General features: G+C 39.2%; 1 protein-coding gene across 2 annotated transcripts; it reads left to right on the top strand.

Moving 5' to 3' along the window:
- The first annotated feature begins 2,106 nt into the window (after positions 1-2,106).
- On the top strand, positions 2,107-3,625 carry LOC121999924 (jasmonate-induced oxygenase 2-like). Of its 2 annotated transcripts, none has more exons than XM_042554540.1 (3): positions 2,107-2,638; positions 2,719-3,049; positions 3,211-3,625. In XM_042554540.1, exons 1-3 carry the CDS (start codon positions 2,148-2,150, stop codon positions 3,514-3,516), a joined length of 1,128 nt encoding a protein of 375 aa, XP_042410474.1. In that variant the 5' UTR covers positions 2,107-2,147; the 3' UTR covers positions 3,517-3,625. The 2 variants fall into 2 exon arrangements, with proteins under 2 accessions (XP_042410474.1, XP_042410475.1); XM_042554541.1 differs by having other exon boundaries at positions 3,227-3,439.
- Positions 3,626-10,111: the final 6,486 nt, after the last annotated feature.

The following is a 10,111-nucleotide window of genomic DNA, read 5'->3' as shown; positions in this document are numbered from 1 at the left end:
TTTATTGCATTTTTCCTTTTTTTATAAAAAAAAAATGTTAGCCTAAACAAAACCTTTTTTAATGGATTTAAAATGCTTCGAGTTAAATAAAGACAATTCAAAATAAATAAAGTGCAATATTTTTTGGTTCACTGATTAAAACCAGAAATTACATCCGCAAGAGAATAGTTTATATTATCAATTCTTCCAAAACATATTTACTAGTATTTCCTGTATGTTTTTATCTACTGTAATGTCAATTCATATAAATTAATTCATTAAAAAAACTATTATTAATAATTCCAGTATGCTTCTATCTTTGTAATTAATTAACCTTAATACGTATGAATTAATCCATTAACAACTATATATTATTATGATAATTCATGGGTGCAATGATAAACTAAAATACTTAAGACTATATATAATTTCGAAGTATGTTTATGTTCGCAGACATTTAAATCGGACCTTTTAATATTATATTTACTTACAATATGCATGGAAGGTATGACAGTACTAAATTGAACGCTAACAATTTAAAATTATAAAACTTTGCGTATTTTGTAAGATTCATCCAGTTGTGCAATTAAAGACAAAGATATTCTAATTAATAACTTAATCTTCTTCAATATTCAACATTTGCATGCAATTTTAATGTCAACTAGTGATCGTGCAATCTCTAACAACTAAAAAAAAAAAAATCTAATGTTCATTCTATATCTAATGTACTGAAGGAAAACATAATACTCCTCTCGAAAGTACAAACATATATTGAAACCACATTGATTCTTTATAATGAAATTATATTAATTAAAGCATTATAATATTAAAATACTAAAGTAGAGTTATTAGGATAAAGTAATTGTCTTTTGAAAATCTAAATTATTTGGGTCTTTGAAAATCCGAATTATTTGGATTTTCGAGTATCACCCTTATGTTCAGAACTAAAAATTAATTATTTGGGTAAGATTCGTCAGACCCATGCAATAGTGCAATAATGCAAGGGTGACACTAGAGAATCCCAACAACAAACTACTGTAACGAGCTTCCCTATACAAAAAATTAATTTAATTTAATATTATACTTATCTTAGTAAAAAAACTAAGAAAAATATATTTTTTAACATTGTTGACCTAAAATATTTATAGAAACTTCTTTGATCCTAGTGTTGCTATATTTTTTTATATAAAACAATCAGAGAAAATTAATGATGAGAAAGATTCATAATAATACGCCGCAGCTGAGTCTCAAACTCTAGATCAATGATTGTTTCGCTTGTGAAATTACTAATAAACCTTAGAATTATTTTTAAAGTGAATAGAAAAAAGGCAATAACGTAAATTCATTTTAGGCTTCACCAAAATTAATTAGTAAAGGGAGGAAATTTTTAATAAAATAGTAAAATAATAAGATTATAAATTATTTATCTCAATCAAATTAAATCAAATCAAATCAAAATATAAAACAAAAGATGAAATTGTTATTTTAACCGTGCTTGCTTCTGATCTCATACGCTTAAAAAAAAAGATAAATTATAAGAATATTTACTCTAATTTAGTGATTCTTTTACGAAAAAGATTAAATATTTAATGAAATATTTTATACCCATGAAAAATTAAATCCAAGACAGCGACTCAATTGATTTAATGTATAGATGACTGACCACTCGTTAATCCAATCATAGCTATAATATTTTAAGTGTATCTACGAATTAACATCCAATTTGGATTGTAATTTATCTACGAAATATAATTCCAAAATTCTAAATAGAATTTGACATATTTAACACGTTCAAGAAATCTATTGAGTTTATTGCAAATAAAATCCGTGTATTTTCTATTTTACCAATCAAACCTCCTTATGTTTTCACTATTATTATTATTACTACTACTAAATAAATCAATAATAATTATAAATGTGACGGTGCAGAATGGTAATCGTGAATTATTTGAGGATTTTAATCTCATTTAAAATTATATATGAAGTAAAAAAATAAAATATTAAAATTACAAGGGCTTTTTTTAAAACAAAACTAAAATATCAGTGGATCACGCTCTGTTCTCTGCCGCTTCATCTTTGATTCTTTTCTATAAATAGGCACGTTAGCACCGAGCTGAGAACAGAAGCAGCAAGTCCATTTTAGTTCGAGCCCGAGTTAACTCGAACTAATGGGAAGCGTCCAATTGGTGGAATGGCCCGAGGCCATCGTCCGCGTCCAGGCCCTGTCGGAGAGCGGCCTCACCGCCATCCCCGCCGGTTACATCAGGCCGCAAGCCGAGCTGCCCTCGCTCTCGACCGGCGTCGACGCCGCCGACGCCAGTATCCCAGTGGTCGACCTGGAAACCGGCGGCGAGGCCGTAGCCGCGGTGGCGGAGGCGTGCCGCGCGTGGGGGTTCTTCCAGGTGGTCAACCACGGCGTGGACCCAAGCCTAGTGGAGAGGGCCGTCGAGGTGTGGCGGGAGTTCTTCCGCCTGCCGATGGAGGCAAAGCAGGCCTATTCTAACTCTCCGGCGACGTACGAGGGCTACGGCAGCCGCCTCGGAGTCGACAAGGGAGCCATATTGGATTGGGGCGACTACTTCTTTTTGCACTTGTTGCCGGAGAAGTTCAAGAATCAGGAGAAGTGGCCGGGCCTGCCAACTCATTACGAGCAATCAAAGTAATTCATGAACAGAACAAATATTAATTATAGTCGTTTTCTTGATTTAAATTATCGAGAAATTAATCTATAACGTTTAGGACAACTGTGCAAGAGTACGGGGACGAGTTGGTGAAGCTCTGCCAGAGGCTAATGAAGCTCCTGTCGCTGAGCCTGGGCTTGGACGTGAACCGGCTGCCGGCGGCCTTCGGCGGTGACGATGTCGGCGCAACCCTGAGGGCCAACTACTACCCTAAGTGCCCGCAGCCGGAGCTGGCGCTCGGCCTGTCGGCACACTCCGACCCCGGAGGGATCACCGTTCTCCTCGCCGACGACGCCGTCAAGGGGCTTCAAATTAGGAAGGACGATCGGTGGGTGATGGTGCAGCCGCTGCCCGGCGCATTCACCGTCAACATCGGCGATCAGATTCAGGTAGATTTATAATTTGTAACTGCATAAACTCTTTTTTTTTACAGGGGGAATTTCAAAATGAATTTATTAGGTATATATATATAGAATCATTAAATACAAATCGTTTATAGGATTTCTTCCTTTTTTTTTGTTTGTTTTCATTGAATTGACCGATTCAACAGATATTGACGAATGCAGTATACAAGAGCTTGGAGCATCGGGTGGTGGTGAACGCAGAGAAAGAGCGCTTGTCGTTGGCTTTGTTCTACAACCCCAAGAGCGACGAGGTGATAGCGCCGATGGAGGAGTTGGTGACGGCGGAGAGGCCGGCGATGTACTCGCCGATGACCTTCGACGAGTACCGTCTGTTCGTGAGGAGCCAAGGGCCGAAGGGCAAGTCCCAAGTCCAGTCACTCCAGAAAAAACCACACGTACGCAACCATGCATTCGTGCGTGATCAACTACAGACTACACTGAATCGAAAGTGATATATGATCAATTCTAACTAATTAAGAAGACAATAAAAGTAGTACGTATTGTGGCTTTTAATAATTAAGAAGACAATAAAAGTAGTACGTATTGTGGCTTTTATTAATACAGTGATGTTTTTTTTAAAAAAAATTAGTTATAAATTTTAAAAATTTCAAGATTTTTTCATAAAATGTTCAATTAAAACAAACAAAAATTCAAAAAAAATTTTCTCTCTTTCCGCCAACCCTTTTTTTTCTCTCTCAATATTTTTTTTCTCTCTCCCATTGTCCATACTTTTTCCTCTCTCCCTTCGTGTGTTTTCTTCCTCCTAATCCTCTCTCTTTTTTTTTTTCTCTCCATCTTCTTCCTCTCATAATTCCTTTATTATTCTTTCCCTAATCTTAATTTTACCTTCAAAATTCTTTGTCATATATTGATGTTGTTGTCATCCATGTTGCTATCATCGTTATCACTAGCACCGTTGTCATTTGCTGCAGCGTTGCCATCGTCGCTTTGCCGACGCTCCACAACAAAGGCATTTTGATTGAGATAGGCAAAGTTTTCTTGTTTTATCTCTTTTGATTACGAATTTAAATGTTGGAAAAACCTATAGTGTTAATTTTTCATATATTTATAATTTATTTTCTAGTTAAGTATGTCAAATATTTATAGATATTGAGATCTTCTATGCATTTAATGTTTGATTTGTTTATGAAGGTGATCAATTTACGATCGTTTAAAATTTGATCAATTAAATCATATCATTTATTATTTCTCATCATATAATTCACTACAAGAAACCCTGCAATTAACGATGGAATTTAATTTTCGTCACTAATTAGCGATTGAAATAAATTATGGTCAGTAATTTAGCGATAAAAATTAAATTTCGTTGTCAATTCCATCTCTATACTTATTTAACCTCTTTAATTAGCTACAAAACTTAATTCCCTCGTTATTTTAGCAACAAAATGAGTTTTCGTCTCTATTTTAGCAACTCAATTAAGTTTCTGTCACTAATTAACTTTCTAATTAAGATTTTTATTCTCGATTTTTCTTCCCAGAGCTCTAAAATCTTCCTCTATGATCGACCTTCTCTCCTATTTCTGGCACGCTCCTCTCCTCTCCTCTTCGATCTCTAGCACTGGCATGCATCTCGTCGGTATGCACGATCTTTTCCCGTTCCCTCTCCTCTCTTAGTGACTGCTTGGCGGTGACCTCACAACGAGATCTCGCCTTGGCCATAGTCTCACAATGAGGTCTTTCCTTGATTGCGGCCTTGCAGTGAGGTGGCGAGGTTGGACATGACCTCAATAGTATGTCATGGTCAACTTGAATTCATCCCTCCTGAATACAAATTCTAGCTACGCCACTGCTATCATGTGGGCCTCCTTGAGCCAAATGATCCATACTCTCACTCTCGTTCATTAATTACTTGTTTTTCGGTGGAGAGTTCTATTATATATTATGTGTTGATATGTGCTAAAGAATTAAAATCATAAAAAGCTTATTAGATTATATTGGAAATTATATTTAATTTCTTTATATTTATTTAATATATCCCATAAATAAGATTAAATACTAGTGAGTTTGGTTTGTTAACAGTCAACAAAGATGATGACAATTTATAAATAATTTTATTTTTATTTTTTATTTTTTATAAAAAAATATATACATTTTTATAATTTTAAATTATTATTTATATGTAAAAAATAATTTAAGTTTCGTATGTTAGATATATACATTTCGCCTAAATATAATTGTAAAGATGGTTGAGCTTGATAAAAGTTTTCAATAAAGCTTAAACATAATTAAGTTAAAGTGTTCGGCCAGTTTACACCCTAATTAATTAACTATCGTCTTCATCAAAGTTAATTAAGACCATAATTTGTAGTTATCATTCAAATTTCAAAGGGTTTCGACATGTAGTTACTCAATGCACAATAATGGCATTTAATAGAACGACAGGACAAGCACATGATGACAACTTTTTTATATATATAAAAGAAGGCTAACGTTGTTAGTTCATCAACTATCACCTAACAATTAGTAATGAACGCAAATACCAAGTGGTTTTCCGTCGACATCTTCAATAGATTTTCCAGAATCCACCAAGTGCATGAACCCGTACCTACACTGAATATGTGGGCCGTGCAAAATCTGGTTTTTAGAAGTTCAGCAGTTTCATGTTTTCTAAGCCAGACATGTAGAATGAGTCTCTTGCGAGGCCAATTTGATCTTGGATAAGTTTTTTTTTTTTTTTTTTTTTTTTTTTTTTTTTTTTTGAAAAAGTCATGAAGGTTTTGTTTCACATGATTGTGGATTTAGATAAGACAAAGGAACTAATGAGTGGTAATTTTTGATCCGACATGAAAATATGATCCAAATCGAATGATTCTGTCTGGAATATGAGTAAGACGAACACCGACGAAAATGACATTAGTGTTGACGGAGAGGCAACTTTAATGCACCATGTGTATGTACGTCGGAAATGCAAACTCCCACGTGGAACCTCCAAAGGTCATAGAAGAACTGGTGGTACTCAGACTCTGCACATACTCAGAAGTCACATAGAGTGTTAGAGATCATAAACTAGGGAAAAGTCCCCGGCACAGGTCATCCGATGCTCAAGTCAGGTCTATTTTCCTCGGAAGAACAGTGTATGATGGAAAAAAAGAATTGTTGAAGATGAGTGTGTATGTGTGCGTACCTGGCCAAGGAAGAGGACTTTCCTTTTTATATGATGCTACATACCTTAGAGTCTGACCGTTGTCAGAGAATGTCGGGTATCAGGGCCTGTCAGGTGAGAGAGGTTGTATGGCAGCCTCCTATTGGTAGAAGGAAGGTTCCACTCTTAGGAAGTGGCAAACCACTGAATATTCCCTGGCGTCTGGCAGTTATTATCTGACTGGAGGTTACGATTCTTTGACATTGCTGTCGCTTAGTGCTTTCTGTCCCGCCTAGGTTCAGCTACAGCTAGCTCAAGACGACTACTCATATGTGCTACCAGGACTGAGCCTTGATGATGAGTTGTGGTGAACCGACCGGGTTTTATATGAGACTGTAGCAAGAGACCCATCTTTCATGATTTGACCGTTAAAGAGCCGGTTGGGGGTTGTCTCAATAAAAGTACCAGGACCATCTATAAAGTCTGAGCTGGGGAAGTCCAATCAGTCGGGAATAAGCTAGGAACTAGTCCAAGCTTCGTCTTACGTCTTAGATCTGGGGACCTACCCTGTTTGTGACTAACCAGGAATTATGCGGCTGATGACGCGAGGCAGTCTAACTCCAATCTCCTTGATTGTTGACTACCATGCCCCCTTGACTTTTGACTGTCACGTCCCCTTGACTTTTAACTGCCACATCCCTTTAATTTTTGACTTCCTGGCCTTATCGGGCCCCTCCTTTACGCACCGTATCACAAGCCTCCCCTCTAAGTCAAGTTGAAGGAGGCTCAAGTCCGACTAACTAGACCATAGCATGCTTGCGACTCAACCTGCCTATAAAGGACTGGCGGGTGGCTGACTACAAAGACTGAACTTTGTATCACTGTCCCAGTGTTGCTATTGGTCTGGTGACGGTGGCGATGTATGAACAGATGAGGGCAAAACAAACGCTCATGTTGTTGACAAGTAGTCGCCAGTGCCATGCTTGCTTATACCTTGTACAGGGTTGAGATTCTGTAGCCCAACCAAGAGGTCGTTAATTGTGAAAGCATGCTCGCTTATAACTCACGCTATGCGAGAGTCTGGAACGCTAACCGAGAGGTCGTTGGTTGCGAGAGCATGCTTGCTTATAACTCACGCTGGGGCGAGAGTCTGGCACACCGACCGAGAGGTCGTTGGTCGCGAGACCAGACTCGCTTATAACTCACGCTGGGGCGAGAGTCTGGAACACCGACTTGGAGGTCGTTGGTCGCGAGAGCAGACTCGCTTATAACTCAAGCTGGGGCGAGAGCCTGGAATGTCGATCAAGAGGTCGTTAGTCGTGAGAGCAGACTTGCTTATAACTCACGCTGGGGCGAGAGTCTGGAACACCATCCGAGAGGTCATTAGTCGTGAGACTAGACTCGCTTATAACTTATGCTGGGGCGAGAGTCTAGAACACTGACCTGGAGGTCATTGGTCGCGAGAGCAGGCTCGCTTATAACTCGCGCTAGGGCAAGAGTCTGGAATATCAACCGAGAGGTCGTTGGTCACGAGAAAAGGCTTGTTTATAACTCGCGCTAGGGCGAGAGTCTGGAACATCGACCGAGAGGTCGTTGGTCATGAGAGCAGGCTTGCTTATAACTCACGCTGGGGCAAGAGTCTGGAACACCGAACGAAAGGTCATTGGTCTCGAGAGAAGACTCGTTATAACTCGCACTGGGGTGAGAGTCTAGAAAGCTGACCGGGGGGTTATTAGTCACGAGAGCATGCTCACTTATAACTCGCGTTGGGGCGAGAGTCTAGAACACCGACTGGGAGGTCGTTGGTAATGAGAGTAGACTCGCTTATAATTCATGTTGGGGTAAGAGTCTGGAACGTCGACTGGGAGGTCGTTGGTCATGAGAGCAGACTCGCTTATAAGTCACGCTGGGGCAAGAGTCTGGAATGCTGACCGAGAGGTCGTTGGTCGCAAGAGCAGACTCGCTTATAACTCGCGCTGGGGCGAGAGTCTGGTGTTGGAATCCTGTGGTAGTTTTAATGTTATCAACCAACTTAAGTTAGGTCATGTTATGTTTGATCCTTGTGTCTAAGTGTGCAGGAGCTTAGGAATAAAGAAGTCGAGTAGAAGACGCAGCTAGCGAGAATGATGGCATGGGAAGGGAGTCGACGGGCTCGGTGCATCCGAGGGACGAAGTGCTGTGGAATTGTACACCAGTGGACGAGAAGGACGTGCACGATGTTCCGAGGGACGAGAAGCCAGAGCAGAAGCCTGCTCGAGGAGAAGACAGGGAAATGGGTTCAGGTGAGCCCTATCCCGGATGGCCGCGATCACCCAAGTGATTGGAGCAGCAGAAGAGCAAAAAGAAGGCTATAAATACTGCTGGAGACGTATTCAAAGGGAGTTGAAGGCGTCTCCGTGCGTCTCCGTACCTTCACTGTGGAAGGCGCCTTCTATGGCTGGAAGGCGCCTTTGATGAACAGTGCGAAGGCGCCTTCTATCCCTATGGAAGACACCTTCGACCAGAAAAATATTACCGTTACCAAAGGATAAAGTTTTATCCTTTGGCGTCTCACTGGAGGTGCCTTCCACCCACGGATAGAATTTTTTCGAAACTATAAAAAGGTCGCTGGAGCTAGGAAATAGATAACAACTTTAGTATCAACTCCTGTATTCTTTTTCTAACAACTGTCTGAGCGTCTAACGATTATAAGAGGCTTCTCCGCCTACATGAAGGAGATCTTTTAGAACTTTTCATTGCCCTTAGATTAACAACCACTTAGGTTGTAATCAAGTAAATAGTGTGTCTCGTCTTTTTAGTTGTTAATTTAAGTTATTATTATTGTTGCTTTTAATTTTAGTTGAAAGAATGGGAAAGGTATTATTTCCTTTTTAAGGTTATTCACATCTCCCTCTTACCGGCCTCCAAGGATCCTAACAAGTGGTATCAGAACCCAACCGTCTCAAAAGGACTAACTGCCGACTGAAGCACCGACACGATGGTCGGACCGACAATTTATGCACCAAAGTTTAAGGGAGAATTTGTATCTTGGAAGAAATGCATGGAGGTATTTTTTAAAACTAATTTTGAATTATTGTTAATATTAAAATATGGATTTGTAGCACCGAAAGAAAAGGAGGAGTATCAATAGACCAAAAAGGAGCAACCAGATTTTGTGGCAAATGGACGAGCCAAATTCCATCTACTGAGCGTGCTACCTCCTTAAGAAGTCAACAAAATCGGCACCAACAAATTAGCAAAGGAACTTTGGGAGAAGTTCCTGCAACTACATGAAGGTACGCCCGAAGCCAAACTCGTAAAACGGGACCTACTCCAGAACCAAATAAGAAATCTCTGAATGAAAGAAGGTGAATCGGTTGCTCAACTACATGAAAGAATTAAGGAGCTAATTACTGGCTTAACGAACCTCGGAGAAATGGTAACTAATCAGGACACGCTAAGATATGCTTTAAATGTGTTCCCGAGAAAATCGGAATAGACATCTATAGTAAACTCCTACTATATCTCCAAAGATCTCGAGGTGAGTAGTTTAGAAAATCTTTTCTCCACTTCTGAATTACATGAATCTCAGTGTGCAGGACAAAGAAAGGGACCGAGTCAGAACATTGCCCTAAAGGCAAGAATGGGCGATCCAAACTCTGAAGAGTCAATTGATAAGACGAAATGAATTTAATGATAAGGAAATTTAATAAGTTTATTCGATCTAATAAGTTTAAATCACAAACGAAAAAGGATTATCAAAATAAAAGGAAGGTCCGATGCTATGACTGCAATGAAGAAGGGCACATCAAGGATGAATGTCCTAAACTAAAAAAGAAGGAGAAAGACAAGGGCAACATACCAAAACACAAGAACTTGAAGGCCACATGGGATGAATAATCGTCCTATGAGTCTGAGATTGAGGCCTTCTCTGGACTAGCTCTAATGGCAAACCATCAAACAGA

Source organism: Zingiber officinale, chromosome 7A (assembly GCF_018446385.1).
Source record: "Zingiber officinale cultivar Zhangliang chromosome 7A, Zo_v1.1, whole genome shotgun sequence".
NCBI lineage: Eukaryota > Viridiplantae > Streptophyta > Magnoliopsida > Zingiberales > Zingiberaceae > Zingiber > Zingiber officinale.
This window is presented reverse-complemented; position numbering and strand designations above follow the sequence as displayed.

Coding starts and splice junctions, on each gene's coding strand:
- LOC121999924 (XM_042554540.1), top strand. CDS start 2,148: ATGGGAAGCGTCCAATTGGTGGAATGGCCCGAGGCCATCGTCCGCGTC. Junction 2,639..2,718: donor ACTCATTACGAGCAATCAAA/GTAATTCATGAA, acceptor TATAACGTTTAG/GACAACTGTGCAAGAGTACG. Junction 3,050..3,210: donor ACATCGGCGATCAGATTCAG/GTAGATTTATAA, acceptor CCGATTCAACAG/ATATTGACGAATGCAGTATA.